Consider the following 27,832-nt stretch of genomic DNA (forward strand, 5'->3'; position numbering starts at 1 on the left):
CTGTAGGCATTGCTTAAGGTTCTTTGCAGCGTGCCTTCGGCCCCTACCTGCAACACCTTTCGTTCCTTTTACTGTACCTCCTTTCATATTCTCTCTCCCATCTTACTTTCCAGCCTCTCCTGACAGCTGATTCATAGTGCAACTGCGATGTTTACCTCCTGTTACGCCTTTCAAACCTTTTACTGTCAATTTCCGTTTCAGCGCTGAATGACCTCATAGGTCCCAGTGCTTGGCCTTTGACCTAAATTCTATACTCTGCTCAACTCTATAAATTTAATTCTTGGTATATTTCCTCCCTAATGTATTCTATTTCTGTTGGTACCTTTCCTCACTTTTTTTTTTTTTTTTGCCACCTCTCTTCAAGCCTGGGCAAAGTTTTGCCTCACATTCCATCGGCCTATGCTCATAGAAAAATAAACTCTATAACTGATTTAGAAAAAGGGAAGGGACTGACATTACTAAAAGGATTCTAGATTTATAGTTCACTGCGGAGTCTAATCTGTTAAGGACACGCGATAGATGATGACCTGTTTTCGCCCTAATTAGAATAATTTGAGCATTTATGGTTTAGTTGACCTCCCTCCCCGCCATTCTGCCCAAGCGGACGTTAGCTGCATCATACATTCATGCATATATACATACATACATTATTATTATTATTATTATTTTTATTATTATTATTATTATTATTATTATTATTACCTACATATATACATATATTATTATTATTATTATTATTATTATTTTTATTATTATTATTTCAGTAGATGGAACCTATTCACATGGAACAAGCACACTGACTCGAAATTCTAGCTTCCAAAGAATGTTGGTTTCAGCCTCCCACCGCAGACCCCACACTGCAGTAGTAACTGATCTTGATAAATACATGCATACATACATATTCTGCATGTCGATTCCATCCCAATTTCGTCAACTCCACGCTGCTGGATTCGTCTGTAAAATTTGCATGTTTATCATCAACAGCTGATGTTGATTGCAGAACAACACGTCCATAACAGACGCTCTCTAAATTGTAAATAACTCGCTGGTTTTGTGTATTTCACAAGATGAAAAAACCGTGTAACTTTAAGAGCTGGATTTCTTCTTTTTTTTCGAGGAATTATTGGGCTAGGATTTCATGCAGTGTCTTTTTCTGATGACCTATAAACTGAAAAGACCGCAGAGAACACATGCGTACGCGGCATAATGTTAGTTACGTATGTGCATTTCTAAAGCGTTACCTGTATATATATATATATATATATATATATATATATATATATATATATATATATATATATATATATATATATATATAATATATATATACTGTACAGTATGTGTGTATATATTTATGTGTGTATGTGTATGTATATATGTATGTTCATGAACATGAGAATAAATTGCATGCAGCAGCAACGCTTTGCCTAATGGACAAAATGAGGTTACCTTCAAGTTGCACAACCTGTAGACATTCATAAAGTCCCATTGCCTTTTGTAAGACTATTTACATTTTAGTCAATGGTTATGGGATCCTCCTTCCATTAAAAGAAAAAAAAACTACAGTTGTCTGTCCATTAAGCAGTTCAAAAATACCCACAAGTTCTTGGCAAACTTTTGGCTAATTTTGAGGCATATGGAAGCTTTCTGCTTGAGGGTTGATCAACGATTCAGCACTTTAAGTGCTTAATGTGGTTGCGATCACCCTCAGTCACTCTCTGGAGCCACCCATTGGCATGTGATACTGCTTAATGCTTAATGTGAGTGCAAATCTGCGTGTATGCAAGCATGCATGCATAAACGTTAGAGAATTCTTGCCAGTTTCTCATGAAATTCACGGCAACATGCGATCGCGTGCAAGCTGGCCCGCCACCTCACGACCAGCTTCGGTAACTAGTAAACACATCAGTGCCCCGGGCAAGAAGGGGGGCAACCTTCCCCCCCCCCTGACAAATGGCCATCTGAATGGGAGGTGATTAGGTTGGAGGGTGGTGTTCTATAAACAGAATATGGAGGATTTTCATGAGGGGTGCGTGGGAGACGCTTGGGAATGAGAAGGGGAATAATTGTGAAATGAATGCCTAGGTATTTTTAAGATGTTTTGAGAAAAACTACTGTATTTGTGTTATCCATCTATCTATCTATCTATCTATCTATCTATCTATCTATCTATCTATATATATATTATATATATATACAGTTAGAGATAATTGGATATATATGTATCTATCTATCTATATCTATCTAAATCTATACATGTATATATATATATATATATATATATATATATATATATATATATATATATATATATATATATATATATATATACATATATTATAGTTAGATAGTTGGATATATATGTATATTGTTTTTCCTTTCTCTTCAAAATTATGCTGTTTCCCTAACAGGAAAAACAACATAGTGGTCATCGATATCCCTGTGCAAAAGACTTTCACTGCAGTACCCGCTTCACAACCTACGCAAAAGACTCACCAACAGCATTTTTAATCCCCCCTACTTACACTTCTCATCTGCAACACAACTGTACACGTTCAGAACCCCAAGATGCATCGTCCCTTTACATTCATAGATTTATTTTGAATTTGGGTACAGGGTATGGAAGTGATCCCCCCCATACACCCAGCCAATTGGTGACTTCCGCGCCATGACGGGCAGCGAGAATATTGTTATCTTGGCACTTCTCATGTGAAGTGGCTCATCTGCTATTTTAGTAGCATTTCCTTTCCTTAGGGGTCCACAACCCTACACTAGGCACTGCCTTGGGTTGTAACTGAACCCCAAAACATTGGCACTTCCTAGGGCAGACAGATTGTACCTCTTACTACTAATGCGGTAGCAGCCCACAGCAAGTAGACTAACCTGACATGGTTGCCACTTGCTCATCCACTGTTCAGAAGGCAGTTCCTCTCACAAGGGGTTCACAACCCTACACTAGGCTCTTCTCGGCATTTGGATACAGTGCATTGGAATCCTAAGTAACGTCAGTTTAGTTTGGGGGCATTTAGCTGGTCCACTGGTATAGTGGCTAGTGTTGTGGCATACCCCAGGGTAATAAAAAATCACTGGCTCTGTATCGTGATCAGTTACTGCTGCAGTGTGGGGTCTGCGGTGGGAGGTTGAAACCAACATTCTTTGGAAGCTTACATTTCAAGTCAATGGCCCCTGTGTGCTTGTTCCATGTGAATAGGTTTCATCTACTGAAAGCATAATAAGTTAAGTTAAGTATACCTTAGTTTAACCAGACCACTGAGCTGAGTAACAGCTCTCCTAAAGCTGGCCCGAAGGATTAGACTTATTTTACGTGGTTAAGAACCAATTGGTTTCCTAGCAACGGGACCTACAGCTTATTGTGGAATCCGAACCACATTATACCGAGAAATGAATTTCTATCACCAGAAATACATTCCTCTAATTCTTCATTGGCTGGCCGGAGACTAGAACTCGGGCCTAGCAGAGTGCTAGCGGACAACTCTACAGACTCATAAATAATAATTTGATGAGAAGGTGAAAAAGTTATTTGATAGGACCACAAAGAAGTTTCATTCCAGTGGGTAGCTTACATCATTCTGCCACTGGATAGTATTCGATGAACTTAATTCTTCAAGTTTTTTACTGATCCACTGGTTTTACTCATATGGTAGTTACAGTAATGTTTCGGTACATTTTAAGTCAGCCAACTGAGAGAGAATGTCTATTCCCGTTCTGCATAATGATGCAACATCTACACATTCCCCAAATTCTAGTGGTGTCCGTCCGTGATCTGAGTCTGGTTTTTGTGTGTAGATTTTGTCTCTGTGAAGAACTCAGTCTTCTCGATAGAGAGAGAAAATTCATACTTGGACCAAGGTCAAGTGAAGCTTGTTGCTTGAGTAAGATATAACAAAAAAACTTGACATAATGGAGGAATGCTAGTGAACATCTTGTGATTGTCCCTCTATATCAATCTTCTTTCAACATATATATATATATAATATATATATATATATATATATATATAAATATATATATATATATATATATATATATATATATATATATATATATATAATATATCCGTATATTGATTTCATTGCATATATATATATATATATATATATATATATATATAAATGTCCTGCATTGATTTTATTGCAACTATCGTCCAGAAATTCGTCCAGCAATTCTCGGAAAGTTTAAACTTCGTTTAGTTTTCTAATGTACCTCAGTGACTTCCCGGCACTTTCAGTTGAAAGCTGGCGGTTCAATTAGTTTTTATACTGGCGGCAACTGCTTTTCGGAGTCATGCTAACTTAATGGCCCCCCTGTGCAGTCATGGTAACCAAAGCAAACATTACCTGGAGTGAGTGTTCACTCCAGGACGGGAGAGTTCTGAGCTAATTGCTCTGCACCTTTGAACTATTAGGAGAGTTTGAATTCGCTTGATTCATTGGCTGTAATTTGCTAATGTCGAGGACTGTGCGGCGGCTTTGTAAGCCATCGTCGACTTCGCCTGACACAGTGATTTACATTTGTCATTGCATGACCAAGGGCCCACTTGCCATTTGCGGTATTCTCTCTCTCTCTCTCTCTCTCTCTCTCTCTCTCTCTCTCTCTCTCTTGTACGTCTCAAAATCTTTATTTATTAAAATTTATTTCTCAGAATTTCTCTCTCTCTCTCTCTCTCTCTCTCTCTCTCTCTCTCTCTCTCTGTCTCTTGTTAAATGCCAATTATTTATCAAATTCTCTGTCTCTCTGTCTCTGTCTTTCTCTCTCTCTCTCTCTCTCTCTTGTTAATAGCCAATTATTTATCAAAATGTCTCTTGTTAAAGCCAATTATTTATCAAATTTCTCTCTCTCTCTCTCTCTCTCTCTCTCTCTCTCTCTCTCTCTCTCTATCTCTCTCTCTCTCTCTCAAATTTTTTCTCTCTCTCTCTCTTTGTTAATAGCCAATTATTTATTAAAATTTCTCTCTCTCTCTCTCTCTCTCTCTCTCTCTCTCTCTCTCTCTCTCTCTCTCTCTCTCTCTCTCTCTATATGCATTAAGGACCTAATAACCAAATAAGGTTAAAGACCTTTGTGATGCTGAAAAATTTCAATGATCAAATCAATCTCTTGGCAAAATGCAAAGCAAAAATCTCTCAAGAAAAGCTCTTTATGTTAATAAAACGCCAATTGAATTTAATCAAAAAATAGAAAGAGAGTTTCTCTTAAGGACTCTCTCTCTCTCTCTATCTCTTGAAAAGAGAAGTGAACGCTCTCTCATCAGGCATGGAAACAGATAGAAGGAATTACTCATGGAGCTAAAAATATCAGAAAGCCAATTTATTTATCAAAATTTCTAATCTCTCTCTCTCAGCTCTCAATGCTCTCTCAGCTCTCTCTCTCTATCTTGTTAATAGCCAAAATTATTTATCAAAATTTCTGCTCTGGGGACCTCTCTCTCTCTCTCTCTCTCTCTCTCTCTCTGTGAAGGCATTAAAAACGAAAATCGTTATTAATTTGGGCAAATGAATTGGGGCAATATCCTTCTCACGCAATGCAGAGAATTATCATTCTCGCAGCTTATTAATTTATTTTTGACGTACTGGTGTCATGTTCTTCAACAGCTTGTTTGGCAAGCCAGGGGCCTTATTGTCGTTCATATTTTTCATTATTATTTTGATTATTATTACGTTTATAATCTTTTGAACTTTATTATTAGGTTTATCTGTTTTTTGTTTTTCATAAGCTAATATTTCAGTTTTTTTTTCGCTAGGTAAATTTAAGCACCAAGAAAAAAAAAGGAAAAATATCTTTTCAAAGTGGCTGGTTTGGTTTGTGACTTTTTTTATTCCGGTTTTGATGACAAATGCTTGCTTGCATTATCAAGAATGAGTCCATTCAGTGACTCAACTTGTGGTCCCCAGACCCCTTGTGGTCCTGGGACCATTGTCCCCATTGTTCCATGCATTCACACACACACACACACACACACACACACACTCTCTCTCTCTCTCTCTCTCTCTCTCTCTCTCTCTCTCATATACACCAAGTTGCGTGTACAGTCAGTTCCTGCACCGATTCGGATGGAATTAGCTTTTATATTTAAGAAGGCATTCAGGCACCCAGTCAGGGTAATGACTACTTAGATTAGCTTTGCGAAGAAACATTATAACGCAAAAGTCGTTTCATTCTCGTTCATTCAAGTGTTCTTTGTGTCAGTGGGGCACTGAGGAAGTTTGTCGGGCGGATGATTTTTCTTCCGGGACGCAGAGACAGAATTTATTTTGTTTTTATTTATTCCGGGATATAGAGACAGAGAGTTTATTTTGCTATATATATATATATATATATATATATATATATATATATATATATATATATATATATATATATTTATACACAAATATATGTATATATATATATTGAGAGAGATACATACATGTATATATGTGTCTGCATGTGTGTGTGTGTGTATGCACGCTACAGTACGTTCTTTGGCATAGGTTGTAGCCCACTCCATCTTGGTTGCAACCCATTGCTTTTAGCTGACTCCCAGGTACATATTTACTTAATTAGGTCAACAGAGGAGTTTAAAGCAACGCGACTCAGTACTCCGGCTCGCTCAGGGATCGAACCCCTCGATTATGCTGACTCATCATACATGAATTTATAGATTTGTGTGTCTCATTCTAAGTTGGATGAAACTTTCCCATTACACATTAGTATATAAATTTTTTATAGATTTGTGTTTCTCATTTTAAGTTAAATGAAACTTACTCATTATACAGAAGTTTATAGATTGCGTTTCTCTTTCGAGGGGAGCTGAGAAACAAAGACATCGTAAAAATAGAATATAAGTGTAAGTTTGAGTAATAAAAAAAAATGAAATCTAAAGTCAAAATACCTGGGGCAGACTTGAGGAAGTACAGTGCTTGGGGAATGTTACAGATATTCGTGCGGATAATTATTGCCGCTTACGTATGACATACTGCTGAGTGCCGTGACAACATTCGTCGTAATTTTTAGTTAATTATTAACCTAAAACATGAGTCGTATGTCCCAGCAATATTGATAAGACTCCCACGTTATCGTCTGCTATTGCGGTTACCAGCTACTGATTATGAGGGCGATGGAGAGTTGCTGGTTAGTGATATTAAGCGATTGAGGGGTTCCTCAAGGATGGAGAATACTCGAGTTACCTGTTAGCGATTTAGAGACGTTGCTAGCAGTTGCCAGTTGCTGGTTATAGCGTAGAGACGTTGCTAGCAGTTACCAGTTGCTGGTCATAGCATAGAGACGTTGCTAGCAGTTGCCAGTTACTGGTTATAGCGTAGAGACGATGCTAGCAGCTGCCAGTTGCTGGTCATAGCGTAGAGACGTTGCTAGCAGTTGCCAGTTGGTGGTTACAGCGAAAGCCCATGGCTCATGCCACGATACCTGTCGAATCGTACATTAATTGTATTTTGGGTCGATAGACAGTTTCAGCCTTAATATACACATTTACTGAGTGTGGTACTTGGAGCTAGTGCAGGCTACTTGTTAGGTTAATGTGGAATGTCAGGGGAGCGAGTGTTGGATCGTTATTGCAATCAAGGACAATTCACGTTATGCACCAGTCTTCTCTCTCTCTCTCTCTCTCTCTCTCTCTCTCTCTCTCTCTCTCTCTCTCTCTCTCTCTCTATATATATATATATATATATATATATATATATATATATATATATATATATATATATATATTTTTATTTTCAACAGCATGGCTGTCCTTTGAGGGTGACATATAATATATATATATATATATATATATATATATATATATATATATATATAATCTATCTACTCATAAACACACACGCACACGCATATATATATGTATATATATACATAATATATATGTATGTATTTTATATCTGTGAGCCGTTTTATAAAACCCATAACCATTTCTTAGCTACGTGTAAATTCAGTTACAGTCCATCCGTCATTCACGCATAAGTTCTCCTAATCCAAGTCACTACTGCTCCGCAGCTAAGGCAAATCCCTCATTATTCTTTTTCTAACTGTGGGCGTTGAATTATACACGAAGATATATCCGCCATAATTACGGTAGTGTGACGTCACTTATGTCTGTATCATTCTTACGTTGATCAATAAATTGCTGGCTGGGAAGGGTTTCTGTTCTCCGGTTTATTGGAGCTATATATTTTTTTGGGGGGCGGGGGTTTATCTTGACACGGTAATCTGTTAAAATTAGGAGTTTGGCAATAGATACACACGCACACACACACACTATATATATATATATATATATATATATATATATATATATATATATATATATATATATATATATATATACAGTATATATATATAGTATATATATATATATATACTGTATATATATACGTATATATGTGTGTATGTATTATATAAATATATACATATACACATGCGTAATATATACAGTATATGTGTGTATATATTTACAATATAAATATATATGTATATATATATATATATATATATATATATATATATATATATATATATATATATATATATAATATATGTGTGTATGTATGTGTGTGCGTGTGTGTGTTTGTGTGTGAGGATCAGGATCCACCCAGTGGGTGTTGGTGGGGGACTCGAACATCTTTTTAAGATGATTGTGTTATTAAGAAGAAACTAACCCAGAATTCTCCTTTTGCTTTCCAGAGTTGTCGGACGCCCTAACCTGCACCTACATTCTCCCCGACTGCGAAGGACCAAACTGCGAAGAGTAAGAGAAGTCTGAGACAACGACTTCATTTCGTTCAGTCCGTGTATTTGTGTAGCCTCTTGACATGCACACGTAACACTAATACAGTGTATATGTTACGGGCACATAGCGAAACCAGGCATTTCGCGAACTGCCTGAAATATCAGGCAGAAAGCGAAGTACTCTTGGGGGCATTTGAACTCCCAGGGGCTAGTACTAAAGACGGTGGAATACATTTGACGCCCCCAGGGGCTAGTACTAAACAGCGAAACAGTAAAGGTGAGTCACCGTTTCGCCGTTTTTAGTACTAGCCCCTTGTGGGGGGGGATCAAATGACCTAAGTGCATTTCGCTATCTGCCTGAAGTAGCGAAATACTCTTAAGGACATTTGATCCCCCATTAAACACGGCGAAATACATTTGACCCCCAGTGGCTATACTAAACACGGCGAAACAGTGTAGGTGATTCACTGTTTTGCCGTGTTTAGTACTAGCCCTTTGGGGAAGGACCAAATGTCCCTAAGTGCATTTCGCTATCTGAAATTTCAGGCAGTTCGCGAAATGCCTGGTTTCGCTATCTGCCTGTAACATACATAGTGTAATATGTTCACTCAAACGAACACGCATTTGGTACATGCACATACATTTACATATTAGGTACCCAGGAAATTCGATCATTCTGGAACCTTAATGAAGAAATCCTTCTTTTTGTGGTAGGGTTTGAACTATGGCACAATAGGATAAGATGAGGCCAGGACTCCAATCCTCTGCCATACCACTTTATCTTGCGTATATGTCCTAGAGGTGATATGGACCCATCCTCGCCATTGTAGCATAGTGTATAACTCTTTATTACTTCTTAATTATATCTATATATATATATATATATATATATATATATATATATATATATATATATATATATATATATATATTTGTGTGTATATATATAAGTAGATATGTGTGTGCATACATATACATATATGTATATTAAATATGTATATATATATATAAATATATATATATATAATATATATATATATATATATATATATATATATATATATATATATATATAGGTCACTTCTTCAATAGGTCATTATGGCTATTACAAATACATTTATACCTGGTAGAAAAGGGACCATAGAGAGAAAGAGAGAGAGAGAGAGAGAGAGAGCATGACCATGATATGGCCATCACTATTAATATCATTATCCTGGTTATCATGTCTCTCTCATTATTAAACCATTGCATATAATTTTTTTTTTCCCCACAGGAAAACCGAATGTGATCACGGCTATTGCAATGTTCTCGGACAGTGCCAGTGTGATTTTTGCTACAAGGGAAACTCGTGCTCGGACTATGGTAAGTAGCATTTGGTGAACAAGAGCTGCAGGGTGCAGAGAGGAGGGTTACTGAGCAAATGGATCTCATAGTAAAAGATGAGATGGGGAAACGCTGCCTGGAGTGAGTGCAGCTGTGGGTCGACGGAGTGATTGTTTTGAGGCTTTGATAAATATGTACGAGAGAAGATAGGAAGAGCTGAGTGATGCAGGAGTGGAAGATGTTAGGGTTAGATTGAAAATGATGAAATGATGAAGATGGTGATGACAACCAATTTAGCTAAGTGACTTTCTCAGCGAAACCCTTATATAGGTGAGTAGCTCCGTTAGAAGATTCAGTTTAGAATAATAATGAAAGCAGAGTTCTTACAAGAACTGAGACGCTGTAATAGATTTGAAACTATTGTAAGCATGCCTGAGACCATTCTCCCCCACCTCCCACCAAAAAAGAAAAAAACATGGCCAGTTTCCAGCCATTACTCTATTACATTTCAGAGATCTAGGCGTTCAACTAGTGTTTAAGTATGGAATATATTTTAACTAATAGAAGAGATCATATAACTTCACCTACCAAAGTGATGCTGGTTTAGAATCTTGTACATTTGTACTTTGATTATTTGTTCAGGTAAATAATCAGAAGTCAATTAAATGCACTCCCCTGCTGGCAAAGGCATGTAGTACTCTCTTGGTGCTTATAATCTACATGTTCATTGGATCTTAATTTACTATACTTTATCTTATTTTATTGCAGATGATCTATATAGGCCTAGATTTCCGATCCGTGAGGACACTGTCCTTTACACCGTCGGATCACCAGGTGAGTACCTCATCGAGGATCAGGTGAGAATTTGCTGATTTTTCTTTTTTCCTTTGATCTCTTTGGCTGACGAATCCTTGAACGTGCGTGCATTTCATGATTTTTTCTATTTTTATCTATATCAAGCTTATAAAATTAGGATAAAACTAGAAATGACTTGTACATCAAACACTTGAAAGGCATTGGAAACTAATACTTGAATGAGTTTTCTTTCTAATCGAACTCCGCTTAAGACGCCATTTACAAACGATATTGTTTTTCCTCCATGATTGTCACCACAGAGGATCACTTACAGTGTGCCCCAGGAGGCACACTGCAAAGGGTTCATGGTGTCCCTTCCTACTGAGCCGCCTAGAACCTTCGATTCTCCTCGCTCCAGTTTTCACCTTTCAAAGAAAAAATCCTTTGGGAGAGCCCTGTGAATGTCTGGAAATAAGACTGTGTCGTTTAGTTAACTTGTAATGAGAATCTCTGTAACTCATTTTCTGCACTCCAGAACCCGTGTACAAGGCCCACGCCGAAGACGATGACCGCGGACTGACATGCCCCCTCGACTTCGATGTGCAATGCCCCTGCGCCCAGATCACCTACAGCCTCCTGGACAGCTGGAATTCGACGTCGCTTCTCTTCGAGATCGACCCGTCGTCCGGGCATGTGTACGTCAAGAACAGCATTGTCCTGGAAGAAGGCAGCTACCACCAGCTGTTGATCACGGCATCGAGTGAGTGTGTTGTTTATAAATGATCAATATCGACCTTCGAAACTTAAAAAAAAAAAAAAACTAAAGAACAAATCTGCCCTAAAATGGAAGACTGCAGTAACTGCAGAAATACAATACTGAGAAAAATGGTAGACACTGCAGTTTTCCCTTGCCTTACTACTGATTATGCAGATACTGCACATGGGACGACCCCCCCCCTAAACAAAGCATTGAAGAATCATTCTGAAACTGCAGTAACTTGTGTATTAGCGTTTCACGAGCCCAATAGGTGGCAGATCTCACTTTCGAAAATTCTGCAGATACTGCTGTTTTCTATTTTAAGGCAGAAATGTATTCAGAAGCTCCGAAACCGTTTGTGCTTCTGAACATATTTGCTTTTCAACTTGCGGTTTTTTTAAGTGTGTAGTTCTTTGCAGCTGCAGTTGGGTTCACGTGATTGACAAGAAATATTGATTTGGCGTGCTGTCTGTCTATGTTGTCTTGGGCAATCGTAGTTTCCCAATCTGTTATTGCTGTTGCCATAATTAGTATCGGCAAATAGCTTTTGGGTGGTTATACCTTAGAATTAATCTTATGTTTTATAGTTTGTCCTAACCTAGCCCAAACCTAACTTAAGGATCCTTTTCTGACAGGGGGTTCTGGCCCTCATATTACCCCCCCCCCACCACAACTGAGCCCTACAAAAAGCTAGTACTCCTAAAACTGCAATCAGCACTATTATTGTTATTATTGTTGTTGTTGTAAAAAACACATGAATTTTATTGCTTGACTAAAACACGACTTCCTTCTGTGACTGCAGGTCCACACGACCCATCGACCAAGGATGTTCTGAAGCTGACAATAATGGTTCACACAACAGATTCCATGGACGAACTTCTGAAGAAGGGGGTAAGGTCTTGTCCCACGTTGACTTTCATTGTGAACTTCTTCACCGTAGGGGGTCAGTTCTTTGCAGCGTCCCTCCGGCCCCTAGCTGCAACCACTTTCACTCCTTTTAATGCACCTCCGTTCATATTCTCCTTCTTACATCTGACTTCGCACCGTCCCCTAACGCTTGTTCCACTGCGCAGCTGCGAGGTTTTCTATCTGTTGCGTCTTTGCAATCTCTACTCTCAGTTTCGTTTTCAGCGCTTAGTGACCTCATGTGTCCCATCGCTTGGCCTTTAGCCGAAATATGATATCCCATTCCATTATGAATTTATTGTTTCACAAACTTCTATTATTGCTGTTTTTCCTGTTTCGTTGACTTTTGTTCCCATTATCTTTTTCTGCAGAATTTTTTTTTTTTAGCGTTCTTCTTGCGTGGCTGACTTTCATTCTTTTTTTTTTTTTAGATTCATCTTGCTTCGAAGACCTCTGTTACCAGTTTCTTGTAAAGTTGACTTTTATTGTCCTTCTTTTGGTGTTTACTTTTGTTTGAGGACTTTTGTTACCAGTTTCTTGTTTCGTTTACTCTCGTTGTCTTTTTGTAGGCAACTTTATCAGTTTTTTATTCGTTTTTCTTTTTTTGCAGACTTTTGTTACGATGTCTTAGTTAAATGACTTTCGTCGCTTTTTTTTTTTTTTAAATTCGTCGCCATTTTTCTTGTGCTTTTCAGACTTGCATTGTTTTTTTCATGTATCAGTGACTTTCATTACCATTTTTTTCGTATAATTTTTTTATAATTTTCCCGTGGCCTAAATACTAATTATAATAATGAAATGGCAATACTTAGATTCCTTCCAAAAGTTAACCGGTAGTCCCCGAATTTTTCAAATATTAAATCATAATCCGGGTAATTCAGTATTATCTTACTAATAATAATCAGTTATCTTCCTTTTGTCAAATCTTAAATCATAATCCGGGTAATTCAGTATTTGATTATCTTCCTCATTATAACCAGTTGCCTTCCGCTTTTCAAAAATTAAATCATAATCGAACAACGTAAGATTTAGATGTCTTCGTGTTGAGAATCGATTGTCTTATGTATCCCAAATGAAGGACAGCTGTCTTCAGTTATTCAAACATTCAGATATTTTCATCACAATCTTGACAATGCAGAGTGAAAATAGCTTCCTGTTAAGAACAGCTTGACTTCTCTCTATTCAAACACTCATATATTTTCATCACAATCTTGACAATGCGTTGAAAATATCTTCGTATTAAGAACCATTTGTCTTATCTTGACCAAATGAGAAACAGCTGTCGTCAGCTGTTCAGATATTTTCATCATAATCTTGACAATGCAGAGTGAAAATAACTTTCTATTGAGAATCATTTGTCTTATCTCTACCAAATGAAAAAATCGCCTTCACTTACTCAGATATTTTCATCATAAACTTGACAATGCAGAGTGAAAATAGCTTCCTATTAAGAATCATTTGTCTTATCTCTACCAAATGAGAAACATCCGCCTTCAGTTATTCAAATATTTTTATCATAAGCTTGACAATGCAGAGTGAAAATATCTTCCTATTAAGAATCATTTGACTTATCTCGACCAAATGAGAAACGTCAGCCTTCAGTTATTCAGATATTTTCATCTTATCCTTGACAATGCTGAGTGAAAGTATCTTCCTGTTAAGAATCATTTGACTTATCTGGACCAAATGAGAAACACCAGCCTTCAGTTATTCAGATATTTTCATCTTATCCTTGACAATGCTGAGTGAAAGTATCTTCCTGTTAAGAATCATTTGACTTATCTCGACCAAATGAGAAACGTCAGCCTTCAGTTATTCAGATATTTTCATCTTATCCTTGACAATGCTGAGTGAAAGTATCTTCCTGTTAAGAATGATTTGACTTATCTGGACCAAATGAAAAACATCAGCCTTCAGTTATTCAGATATTTTCATCTTATCCTTGACAATGCTGAGTGAAAGTATCTTCCTGTTAAGAATCATTTGACTTATCTGGACCAAATGAGAAACATCAGCCTTCAGTTATTCAGATATTTTCATCTTATCCTTGACAATGCTGAGTGAAAGTATCTTCCTGTTAAGAATCATTTGACTTATCTGGACCAAATGAGAAACATCAGCCTTCAGTTATTCAGATATTTTCATCATAATCTTGACAATGCAACATGGAAGTATGTTCTTGAGCTTTCCCTTTTTTTCTCTGTACAGAGTCTTACCGGAAACTTACCTGCACGAAACCAAGATTTGATTGAGGACCCTCTTGGTGATGATTTGGACGGGGGAGCACCCGAAGGAACAATGAAGACTCTCATTAGGAAGAAGAGATTGGTAAGCCCAGAGAGAGAGAGAGAGAGAGAGAGAGAGAGAGAGAGAGAGAGAGAGAGAGAGAGAGAAAGAGAGAGAGATTTATAAGTATTTTGTTCTTCAATAAGTCAGAGAAGGCGCTCAATAGGAAGAAAAGATTAGCAAGTCCAGAAAGAGAGAGAGAGAGAGAGAGAGAGAGAGAGAGAGAGAGAGAGAGAGAGAGAGAGAGAGAGAGAGAGAGAGAGAGAGAGAGAGAGGAGTGATGAGATTTATAAGTGTTCAGGCTTTGAAAAAGTAAGAGATTTCATATATTATCATTTAAAAAAATGAATTGTTTAGTTCTTTAAAACAAATGCCGTTGACACCCATACGTTATAATGTAAAAATACCGCGAACATTATGTTTTTCGTCGATAAATTTCATGAAATTTGTGATTTTCCAGTTCGTCAGAAATCCACGAGATTTAAATATTCTTTAAAACACCTAGAAAATTCACAAGTTTCCAGTTTAGGATTACATAAAATTAATAACTTTTTACATAAGAAAATACTTAAGAGAACACAACATTTAACAAATTCCGAGATCCTTTGTTATTCAGACATTTCACCAGTTCTCAAAATTTCAAGTTATTTAGAATAATTTCAGTTCCCTAAGTTTTTATTTCTCGAAAAATTCACGCGATCCAGAAGTACTTACATCTTCAAAACTTCCACAACTCAGATGCTAATCCTTGGCCTGAATAGCCTGTAAACTCCAAGGTATTTGGAATTATTTAAATTCCTTAAGTTTTTATTTCCATTTCTTCAAAACTTCCACAAACTCAGATCCTAATCCTTGGCCTGAATAGTCTGTAAATTCCAAGGTATGTACATTAATTTAAATTCCTTAAGTTTTTGTTTTTATTTCTCCTGAACTTCCACAAACTCAGATGCTAATCCTTGGTCTGAATTAAAAGTCTGCAGGCGCTGACAACGACAAGGGAGCCTCCAAGCTGACACTGACGGAAAAGACGACCCCCCCGGCCACTCTTCAGCCTGGAAACAGCATCGAGTACGAACTGAAAATCATCTTGCCCACCCTGTGTAAGTCCGGTTTGTGTTTGGGCGTCTCGTCTTGCCCACGCTTTGTAAGGCCGATCTTTATTTGGGTGTATCGCCAAGCACCGTTCTGTGTAAGTCTGATCTGTCCTTAGGTGTGTCGTCTTCCCGACGCTGTGTAAGTCTAGTTTGTGTTTAGGTGTATCGTCTTGCCCACGCTTTGAAAGTCCGATGAGTGTTTGAGTGTATCGTCTCGCCCATGCTTTGCAAGTACTGTTCATGTTCAGGTAAAATAAACCCTCCCCCAATGGAAATAAAACGAGTCTCCAAATTTTCCATTTTTATGAAGCTTTTCTATTAGAGGAACCCCATCCCCACAGAAAAATAATACTACCAATTTACCACGTTAACCCATCTGACGAAGCGTTTTATTGGGATGCTACCCACCCACCCTACAAAAAAAAAGCCACTGTGTTTTTCCTTGTTAAATTCTTCAAGTCACGAAGATTTTTCAGTCTTATGAAAGGGTTTTACAACGTTTTCTGTTCTTGTAGTCTGTGTTCCTACCTTTTAAATACAGAATGGCTTTGGTCTTTTTTTTATTGTTTTTGTTTTGGTATATTTTCTCTTGTTCAGGATGCCCTTTTTTTTTTTTAGTTACTGCCAGAGACCTTATAATTGAAGTTGCCTTTAATTTTACCCCGTAGTTGCGTCAGCTGTTCCTTTTTTAATTGAAATTACAGTCCACTGCCTGCAAGAACTGTCATGTACATTTTACCTCCAGAGGTACACGACAGAAATTACAGTCCACTGCCTGCAAGAACTGTCATGTACTTTTTGCCTCTAGAGGTACACGACAGAAATTACAGTCCACTGTCTGCCAAAACTGTCATGTATCTTTTACCTCGAGAGGTACACGACAGAAATTACAGTCCACTGCCTGCAAGAACTGTCATGTACCTTTTACCCCCAGAGGTACGCGACAGAAATTACAGTCCACTGCCTGCAAGAAGTGTCATGTAGCTTTTGCCTCCAGAGGTACACGACAGTCATTGATTTTATCTGGCAGCTAACATAAGCATTATCACTGAAACTTTCTGCAAGTTTTTCACCGATGAATTTCCCCCTTACAGCCACTGCCATGGACCTCGTCGTTGAAATTTTCGTCATGGACGCCGTCAGTGGAGAGACCCCGTTTGCCCTGTGCGTGCCCACATTGGTTTCGGTTGGATCTAAGATATCAGACTCCAGCGGCGCTGCTTTGAACGTGGCTAATTTGAACAGTGCTGTAAATAACGTGAAAAACGCCAAATTCGGAACTTTCGTACGTATATAATTATTTCTCTCTCTCTCTCTCTCTCTCTCTCTCTCTCTCTCTCTCTCTCTCTCTCTCTCTCTCTCTCTCTCTCCAGTTCTTCATAGTATTATCATCTATCTATCTATCTAACTTCTGAGAATGTATTCTAAAAATTTTTAATGTCTTAAATATAACAACTTCTGAGAACGTGTTCTAAGCATTTTTAATGCCTCTTTAAAGATGTCAATTCTGAGAATTTATTCTAAGTATTTTTAATGTCTTTTTAAAGACATCAAAAACCTTCAGAATCGTTTAGTTCAGGGGTGTACACTTCTTAAGAGCAAGTGTACACCCCTGAATGAAACCATTCCGAAGATACTAGACTTGACTGGCTCTAATGAGTGATAAAACAATTCTAAAGCAATGCATTGAATCATCGATTGCATATATATATATATATATATATATATATATATATATATATATATATATATATATATATATAGATATGAAATTTTTTATCACACCGTGATTTATATACAACCATGAAGGTACAAATGTCGCTTAATATCAAATTCACGCTACCTCAGGAACATCTCCGATGGAGAATTATCACCGAAGGGAATTTTATAAGTGATAAATGGATTGGTACTGCCGGGGCAAACTTATGAAATTCCCCTTCGGTGATGATTCTCCATCGGAGATATTCCCGAGGTAGCGTGAATTTGATATTAAGCGACGTTTGTAGCTTCATGATTGTATATATAGATATATATATATATATATATATATATATATATATATATATATATATATATATATATATATATATATATATATATATACTTATATATAATGTGTGTGTTTGTTTGTGCTTTTCAGTACGACCGCGCCGTCTTTGACTTCGGCAAGGTGAAGAATTCGGACACCGTTGGGGACGGAACGACGAACACGGCCGACAGTGAGATCATCATCACGTTCGTCGCAGTCGTCATAAAGAATCCTGCCTACCTGAACGACACGGTGACGGTCACGGCGGGGGCTGAGTACGACCAGGAGAACTACGTGTGGGTCAGCCAAGCTTCGCATCCAGTGAACATGAATCCTGTGAGTGTGAATTTCATTTCAGTTTCTTTTGCAGTTGCGCTCTGTTGGCGCTCCAACCGCCTGCCGTCTGCGGGAAACGGGTTCCGTTTGTGTTAACTGTCTGTCATGTATGGGAAACGAGTTCTGTATGTTTTAACTGTGTGTCACCTTCTGGAAACGAGTTCTGTATGTATTAATTGTCTGTCATGTATGGGAAACCAGTTCTGTATGTTTTAACTGTGTGCCACCTTCTGGAAACGAGTTCTGTATGTTTTAACTGTGTGTCACCTTCTGGAAACGAGTTCTGTATGTATTAATTGTCTGCCACGTATGGGAAACGAGTTCTGTATGTTTTAACTGTGTGTCGCCTTCTGGAAACGAGTTCTGTTCGCATTAACTGTCTGTCATGTATGGGAAACGAGTTCTGTTTGTGTTAAATGCCTGTCATGTATGGGAAACGAGTTCTGTATGTTTTAACTGTGTCACCTTCTGGAAACGAGTCCTGTATGTATTAATTGTCTGTCATATATGGGAAACGAGTTCTGTTTGTGTTAACTGTCTGTCATGTATGGGAAACGAGTTACGTATGTTTTAACTGTGTGTCACCTTCTGGAAACGAGTTCTGTTCGTATTAACTGTGTCACCTCCTGGAAAAGAGTCCTGTATGTATTAATTGTCTGTCATATATGGGAAACGAGTTCTGTTTGTGTTAACTGTCTGTCATGTATGGGAAACGAGTTCTGTATGTTTTAACTGTGTGTCACCTCCTGGAAACGAGTTCTGTTTGTGTTAACTGTCTGTCATGTATGAGAAACGAGTTCTGTATGTTTTAACTGTTTGTCACCTTCTGGAAACGAGTTCTGTTCGTATTAACTGTGTGTCACAGTCTGGAAACGAGTTCTGTTTGTGTTGACTGTCTGTCATGTGTGGGAAACGAGTTCTGTATGTTTTAATTGTGTGTCACCTTCTGGAAACGAGTTCTGTTCGTATTAACTGTGTGTCACCTTCTGGAAACGAGTTCTGTTTGTGTTAACTGTCTGTCATGTATGGGAAGCGAGTTCTGTATGTTTTAACTGTGTGTCACCTTCTGGAAACGAGTTCTGTTTGTGTTAACTGTCTGTCACGTATGGGAAACGAGTTCTGTATGTTTTAACTGTGTGTCACCTTCTGGAAACGAGTTCTGTTCGTATTGACTGTGTGTCATCTTCTGGAAACGAGTTCTGTTTGTATGAGTTGTCTGCCATTTACGCGAAACAGGTTCTGTGTTTACTAACTGACTGAAAACGATCTCTTTTCGCAAAATGCTAATTCCTGCACACGTTCTGACAGCATAAGCAATTGGCATGAAGCCAGCCTCTCACTTAGAAGCTCGCTTCATCAACAACAATCGACATCCTGCGTGTTTATACATTATTTACTAATAATTCCTGTATTCGGTCGTTTTACTCTACAGGCCGTCACCTATGACACAGCCATCACATTGACCAAGGAGGGAACCGCTGGGACGATAGCGCAGTGGTCCGGCGCTACCTTCGTCGTGGACGCTTTTATTGCTAATCCGTTCGCAACGGTCTCCTTTGAGGCGTTCACCGGAAATACAGTGCACGTAAGGAACTGTTTTACAGTTTTTGCCAACTCGGCGATTCTCTTTCCTCCATCCTGTATATATATATATACTGTATATATATATATATATATATATATATATATATATATATATATATATATATATATATATATATATATATATATATATATATATATATATATATATATATATATACATATACATATGTACACATATATGTATATATATATGTATATACACACACATATATATATACATATATATATATTATATATATTTCGACAAATAGTAGATATATGCCTTCATTTTCCCGAATTCTTTTAGAATTTTTTATGCGAGTATTAGTTTCATCTTTGAATACTTTTTGATTCTTGGGAAATTTTTAAAAAGTAATTGTTCTCTTTCAAAACCCAAGATGTTTCTGCAAGTTGTGACTATATTCTGTTTTCCTGGAGCCGATTGTTATAGTCTTGAAATATTTTTTTTTTTTTCAAAATATTTGAAAAATATTAAATTCTAGAAATATTTTTTCAAAATATTCGAAAAATATTAAATTCTAGAAATATTTTTTCAAAATATTTGAAAAAATATTAAAGTCTTGAATTTTTTTTTCAAAATATTCGAAAAATATTAGTCTAGAAATATTTTTTCAAAATATTAGAAAAATATTAAAGCACTGAAATATTTTTTCGAAATATTAGAAAAATACTTCCGAATCCTGAAATAAAAAAGATATAAACACTGACAGATCATGTCATAAATGATTGACTGATTGATTTATGGCTACTAAAACTGGCGTCACGACACCTAGGTTATTGATGCCATCATGCTATAAAATTACCCAAGGAGGTGAGGCCGAATATTTGCAGACCAGAAAATAAAAGCCAGTGAAATTACAGTTATTTGTTTGGTCAGCTTTTGAAGATATTATTGGCACTCTGCTATTTGAAATTCGAAGGCATTCCACTGATTTTGTGAATCATCCTTCAGAATCTGTTATATAGAACTGAAGATCAGGAAATTGTCTTGTAAAATGTTCGTATATCAGGATAGTTCAGGGAAGTTTCACTTACGGGCTAGCCAGTAGGCAAGGCCCCCTGTTGGCATAAGGCCGCTTTAATCTGATATTCTGAACCAACCAACCGCCATTATGTAAGATATAAAGCCAACCACTCTGTTGAACATATTATTATTATTATTATTATTATTATTATTATTATTATTATTATTATTATTATTATTATTATTGTGAACCAACCAACCGCCATTATATAAGATGTAAAACAACCGTGATGATGAAATATTATTATTATTATTATTATTATTATTATTATTATTATTATTATTATTATTATTATTATTATTATCATAAACCAAGCATCCGCTATTAAGATACAAAGGCCCATGATGATGAACTTATTATTATTATTATTATTATTATTATTATTATTATTATTTAACATTCTCTCCCTCTCCCTTCCTCAATCCGATAACAAAGGCATCTCGTGAAAAACGTGGCATAAAACCTTGCATCCCTTCTCCTTCTCCTCCTACCAGGACAAGTTCACCGTATCACACGCAGCGATGACTAGCAAAGGCTCGACCTGGTCTTGCACTGTGGACGAGTCTACGACGGTGACGTATAAAAAGAGCGCCACGGGTCGGACCAATCACCAGGCATTGATAATAAGCCCCCTTATGTCGAAGAACCTCGATTACGGTGAGTCAGTGATTGGATATGTATAGAAATTTAGGCCAAGCACTGGGGACCTGTGAAGGCATTCAGAGCTGAAGCGGAAATTGGCAGTGAAAGGTCCGAAAGGTGTGTAACGGGGGGAACACCTCGCAGTTGCACTGCGAATCAGCTGTCAGGAGAGGGTGGAAAGTAAGATGGAGGACTGTTTTATCCCAGCAGGAGAAGAAATGATCATTTCTGGAGTGTCCGTCAGTAAACTGCGTCGTAGTCTAAGTGATATACCTTAATGCATGACGGAGACGGCGACTAAATGAAAATGTTTTCTCTAAGAATAAAAACACACTCGTTTTTGGTCAGGAAATCACTAAGCTAGTACTATAGTCCATGATGAACTGGATAATCTGCACCGATTCAGCACTGACTCAGGATTCCTCTTTACAGGGAATCTTGCCGATGCCACTGTCAACACCATATTCAAAGTGTCCTATGCGTTCAGCATCTTCGTAGTGGACGCCATTCCGGGAGAAATAATATCCGTGGCGGCTGGAATGATCATAGACACCACCAACATCTGGACGGCTTCCATCAACCTCACCGTCACAGCTGGCGTTGCTGCTCCCACCTCGACACCTCCGACCGCCTTTGTGGTAAGTTACTTTCAATACTACGGTTCTTGCATACTAAAGAAATCTAAGTTATAGTAGGCCCAGGACCCACTAAGTCAGGTCGGCTAGTTAAAGTCCTCCTGGGCCTCTGTAGGCTCATAGGGCAGGCGTTGACCTCCTGTTTCTTAGGCCGACAGATAGTCGGGGACAGACAAGGGATTAATGAGGAATCACTCGGGTCGACCGCGCAAAGTGAGCCATGGCCCGTGATTGACACGTTGTAAAGAACAGTTAAATATTTAGTTCTGTCGTAAATATACATAGGTTACTTGAGGACATATTTCTTTTTCATTTATTGCTTGTCTGAGGTATTCTGAGTAATGTTCATCACAGTTCACTTCAAGATATTGTTTCAAACATTAGAAATATAGCGTTCTTACCCTCGCTGTCGATAGAAAAATTAACTTAAAATTGTGACATATGAGGCTGTATTTTTTAAACAAAAATAACTGACACTTATAAATAATGAGGTTACTGGTAGACTACCATTAAAAGAAAATTTATGACGTAATGGGTCCTGGGTAGGCCTATAGGTATCGGGAGGTTAAAGCATTATACTGGAACGACCCAGTACACTGTCACTCAAGAAATAGTGTTATAAAGGCGGTTACATCATACCAGTGGCCCTAGGACAGTCATTACACACTGGTTTTACGTTTTTAATCCCGAGCATTTCCTTTGTGACTTGACGAACGGTTTCGAATAAGTCTCTACGGTAGAATTAGATAGCAGAAACAATGATGTGCTAAATTTTGAGCTGAGTTCTCGTCGGGGAACTGTGACTGACTGTTGGTGCGGACCAGGTTTCGAAGTCCTTGGCTAAGCAACATCACCAAAAATTTGGATCCTCGATCCAAATTGCTTGGATCCTCGATCCAAATTGCTTCAAAGGAAACTTTTTTGGAATGTTATTACAACCGAGTTTGTCGGCGCGGGGTACGCGCGCTGGAACCTGGCGCTGCTGTCTCCCCTACCCTTCCGATCCCCTACCTACTCCGCCCCGGGGCGGACAAACCGGTTTGCTGGGGTGGGTGGTTGTGTCATGTCTCCCCCTGCTGTCGCCAGGGGGCAGGACAAACAAGATCCACTCGGATTTTATTATTACAAATTGACAACTGTTAATTGCAAGCAAATCTGATGCCTAGTCGAAGAAGAAGCGAAGAAATTTGGGAACGAGGGAAGCTTTTGTTAATGAAATCTTATTTCTGTAATTTCCCTTTATTTCAAAACAGTAAAATTTTACAAAAACAGGATATCATTACATTGTACTGTTTCGAATTCGACACATTTTTCTTCTTCAAAATTCACTAGCTCTAAAAAAAAATATATTAATAGTGTTATATTCAGTTATCAATCGTCATTCATATGGAAAATGAACATTGCTGTATAGAGGAGTTTATGAGTATTCTCCTTTCGGAAATTAAATTATTACAGTATATTTCCCCCCCACAGTCTGTCATTCGTTCCTTCGGGTGAAGTCTGGGTTTCCAGGAGAGACTTATAAATTTTACGACGTTTTCCCCAGGCAAATTCTATGTTCTGACTTCTAGAGGAATAAGCCAAACTGAAATTTAAAGTCAGTACCTGCTGTTAAAAGTATTAAATAATAATTGACTTCGATTAAGGAGAAAATTCATCATTCTTAATAATTTCAAATAAGATATAACCACTAGCGGATCCAGAAAAATTTCGTGGGGTGGGCACCAATTTTCATATATATATATATATATATATATATATATATATATATATATATATATATATATATATATATATATATATATATATATATATATATATATATATATATATATATATATATATATATATATATATATATATATATATATATATATATATATATATATATATATATATATATATATATATATATATATTCTCTGTCTCTCAATTTTATTATTTCTAAAATATATTTTTTTATTTTTCCCATTTTTATATTTCACTTATCTTATTATTATCAAAATCTTCAGTATATAAGAGCTTCGGACTGTCAGTCGATGGGCCGGAGTTCAATTACCCCGGCCGGCTGATGAAGAGTTAGAAGAATTTATTTCTGGTGATAGAAATTCATTTCTCGCTATAATGTGGTTCGGATTCCACAATAAGCTGTAGGTCCCGTTGCTAAGTAACCAATTGGTTCTTAGCCACGTAAAATAAGTCTAATACTTCGGGCCAGCCCTAGGAGAGGTGTTAATCAGTTCAGTGGTCTGGTAAAACTAAGGTATACTTAATTTTTCAATATTATTATTTTGTCGCTAGTCTTCATGTGGGCGGTACGTGCCCAGTTCCCCTCCTCCCGCCCCCGGATCCGCTAGTGAATATAACGACACTGAGTGAATTCAGCTTTAGGCAAAGACTGACAGGGGTCCACTCTCTTATCATCCATAAAGTTAGAGCCTGTCAGCTCCACGCTAGTCGCGCCGGGAGGAACGGTGACGTACGGGGCCAAACTCACGATACCAGATGGCGCTAATTCCCTGGTGGACTGTTCCATTCCTGGTGACGCTGCTAGTAAGTTCCTTTATCTAGCACTGTAAGTTCTGTGTTCGTTTTCCACATTTCGCACATTTGTTACCCCACACCTTCTGTGCAAAAGTTGATGTCAGCAGACTCAACATGTTTCATTCTTTGCATTCAGCATTCACAATTCAATACCATAAAGGAGAGCTGGTTCAACGGTCCCTTCAACCATTCCAAAATTGGCCCTCGACCCTGTTCTGCCCTAAAATGGAAGACTGCAGCATCAGCAAAAGTACAAAACAGAAAAATGGTAGATACTGCAGTCTTCCCTTGCCTTACTCCTGATTTTGCAGATACTGCAAATGGGACGCCCTAAATACTCGTGGAAAGCATTGAAGAATCATTCTGAAACTGCAGTAACTTGTGTATTTTGTGTTTCACATGCCCAATGGGTGGCATAGCTCAATATCTAAAATTTTGCAGATACTGCAGTTTTCCATTTCAGGACATTATTACCTTTCTTGCCTCACCTCTTCAGCAACTTGCCCCTTCTCTTGCCAAAATCTGTTACATTTACCCCCAATTTCATTTACAAGTTATCCACTTCCATTTATTGGTCATTTCTCTGATTTTCATTCATGCCATATAACCCTGATCTTGCTGACATTGACTGCCAGCTTCCTCCTTCTGCAACTGAACATTTCCCAAGCTCTTTTTACTAGTTTCTGGCGTTTCTCTTCACTATCCTCAGTCAGCTGTGTGGCATCTGCAGACTTCAACCATTTTGCCTTCCATTTAGGACTCATCATCTTTCACAACTTAGCGCTGATATTTAGTATACTCTGACTTCTCTCATAGCTCCATTCCCCCTTCGGCCCCTAGCTGCAACCCCTTTTATTCCTTTTACCGTACCTCCTTTCGTATTCTCTTTCCTCCGCCTTACTTTCCACCCTTTCCTAACAATTGATTCGTAGTGCAACTGCGAGGTTTTCCTCCTGTTGCACCTTTCAAACCTCTTACTGTCAATTTATGTTTCAGCGCTGAATGGCCTCATGGGTCCCAGTGCTTGGCCTTTGGCCTAAATTCTATATTCGATTCAATTCATAGCTCCATTCATAAAGATATTGATAAGCCATGGAGACATCACGCTCTGGCCTCAGAACCGCTCTCACTCCCTCTCCTACGTACACATTCTGACACACGAATTTACTTCCTTTAAAGAAAAAAAATCCTTTCTTTCGCTCTTGGTAGCTTGTCTTTTGAAAAGCACGTTCTCCACACCGTCCCCACTACTTCTCCATCGATTCTGTCACAAGCTTTTTTAGGTCTATGTATACCATCTACAACTTTTTGATACTGGCTGTTTGAGTAAGCACCTAGTTTATAAGGCTTTATGCGTAATTTGATTTCGATAGTCCTACCAATTTAATGCGATGGAGCGAGATAGAGAGAAGACAGTGTTGAAGAGTGATGCGTATCCTGAATGGAATCGGATTAATGATAATGGTCTTTAACTCTCATATTTTGCAATGATTTCCTCCATTCTTACGAAACTTCGAGATCCTAGATCATGCGTTCAAATTTCTCTCTTTGCTTGTAACCTTTGCTTTCTTCAGATTACGTGTGTGGTGTAAACTACGGCGCCGTGGGCAAGAACATCGCCTACATTCCAGATCTGACCAATATTGTTGTGTACAGTGGGACGGGCTCGGCAACTTTCCAGGTTAACATCAACTCCACCGGAGCAGTAAGTTTCACCTCATTGTTTCAAGTGGCTGATTTTTTTTTTTTTTTTTGGTTGGGGGGTTTGCTGTTATTTTTACTTCTGTCTATTCAAATCAGAAGAAAACTTAGGAAAAGATAAATAAAAAAAAGATGAAAATTCAGGTTCCTTTCACGCGTTTCCTTTTTGTGGGCTTCCTCCATATGAGTAGATTTCATCTTCTGAATAATAGTAATAATGGAAAGAGAAACCCACAAGATTCGTGTGTATAACTTGTTTACTGGTAAATATTTACATATTACTTTGATCTCGAGCACTTTCAGGTCCTAACTGTGACCCTTTTTCAAGAGATGAGGTCAGGTTGGTTCAAGGCCCAGCCTGACCTCATCTCTTGAAAAAGGGTCACAGTTAGGACCTGAAAGTGCTCGACATCAAAGTAACATGTAAATATTTACCAGTAAACAAGTTATACACAAGAATCTTGTGGGTTTCTCTTTCCATCTTCAGAAGAAAACTGAAAGAATTGTTTTGTAATAGTAATAATAACAAAAGTATAATATTAATAAAGAGCGTAAGATGAGGAGGCGCAGTTTAATTAGGAGGGCCTTTGATTGTCGAAAGGGAAGAATAATGACACGTCCTTCTAGAACAGGGGTCGGCCACCTCCGGCCTCGGGCCACATCCAGCCCGCGAGGGATGTCACTCCGGTCGCCAAATTAACACCTGGACACTAATTATCAAACAATTGTTACCTAATTGAAGGCGCCGAGCGACCCTTATAATAAATCTGATATCAGAGCCCCCCACCAAGACACTGCACAGATGTCTGACCCGCACTCTCAAAACAGGTTAAGTGAATTTCTCCTTTGGAAGCAACAAAGTCTTTAGATCGTTCTGACTCGATTTTTAAAATTTCTTTTTTGTAAAACAGGGAGTGAACACCATAGTCTTCGAGGTGTCTCTGAATTACCCGACTGGTGCTCCTGGATCCATCACGATGACTTGCAACGGAATGACGATATCCCTGGCTGCGACTGCGACGGTAAGGAAGTCGGTTTTTTATTCATTTTAATGATCATGTACTTGATAGGTTTGCCATTTGTTTACTTAGCCGTTGCGTCTTCAGTGTGCAATACGGTACAAGTTTTGGTGCCGTATCCATCGTCTTCAATGTGCAATATGGTACAAGTATTTAGTGCCGTATCCATTTTGTCTTCATTGTGCAATACGGTACAAGTATTTGGTACCGTATCCATTGTCTTCAAAGTGCATTATGGTACAAGTATTTAGTGCCGTATCCATCGTCTTCAATGTGCAATATGGTACAAGTATTTAGTGCCGTATCCATTTTGTCTTCATTGTGCAATACGGTACAAGTATTTGGTACCGTATCCATTGTCTTCAATGTGCAACACGGCACAAATATTTAGTA

At 37.9% G+C, this 27,832-nt stretch overlaps 1 protein-coding gene across 2 annotated transcripts in view; it reads left to right on the forward strand.

The window, feature by feature from the left end:
• Positions 1-27,832, forward strand: part of LOC136846710 (uncharacterized) — a 71,735-nt gene that overhangs the window by 19,814 nt on the left and 24,089 nt on the right. For both annotated transcript variants that reach the window (XM_067117819.1, XM_067117818.1), the window contains exons 2-16: positions 8,698-8,761; positions 10,016-10,104; positions 10,834-10,899; positions 11,396-11,620; positions 12,420-12,508; positions 14,732-14,851; positions 15,783-15,909; positions 16,998-17,188; positions 18,044-18,268; positions 19,701-19,853; positions 21,393-21,555; positions 21,973-22,178; positions 24,608-24,728; positions 26,294-26,424; positions 27,332-27,442. In XM_067117819.1, coding sequence (XP_066973920.1) covers positions 12,464-12,508; positions 14,732-14,851; positions 15,783-15,909; positions 16,998-17,188; positions 18,044-18,268; positions 19,701-19,853; positions 21,393-21,555; positions 21,973-22,178; positions 24,608-24,728; positions 26,294-26,424; positions 27,332-27,442 — 1,593 coding nt within the window. In that variant the 5' untranslated portion in view covers positions 8,698-8,761; positions 10,016-10,104; positions 10,834-10,899; positions 11,396-11,620; positions 12,420-12,463. The remainder of the gene's footprint in view (positions 1-8,697; positions 8,762-10,015; positions 10,105-10,833; positions 10,900-11,395; positions 11,621-12,419; positions 12,509-14,731; positions 14,852-15,782; positions 15,910-16,997; positions 17,189-18,043; positions 18,269-19,700; positions 19,854-21,392; positions 21,556-21,972; positions 22,179-24,607; positions 24,729-26,293; positions 26,425-27,331; positions 27,443-27,832) is intronic.

This window comes from Macrobrachium rosenbergii, chromosome 15, assembly GCF_040412425.1.
Source record: "Macrobrachium rosenbergii isolate ZJJX-2024 chromosome 15, ASM4041242v1, whole genome shotgun sequence".
Lineage (NCBI taxonomy): Eukaryota > Metazoa > Arthropoda > Malacostraca > Decapoda > Palaemonidae > Macrobrachium > Macrobrachium rosenbergii.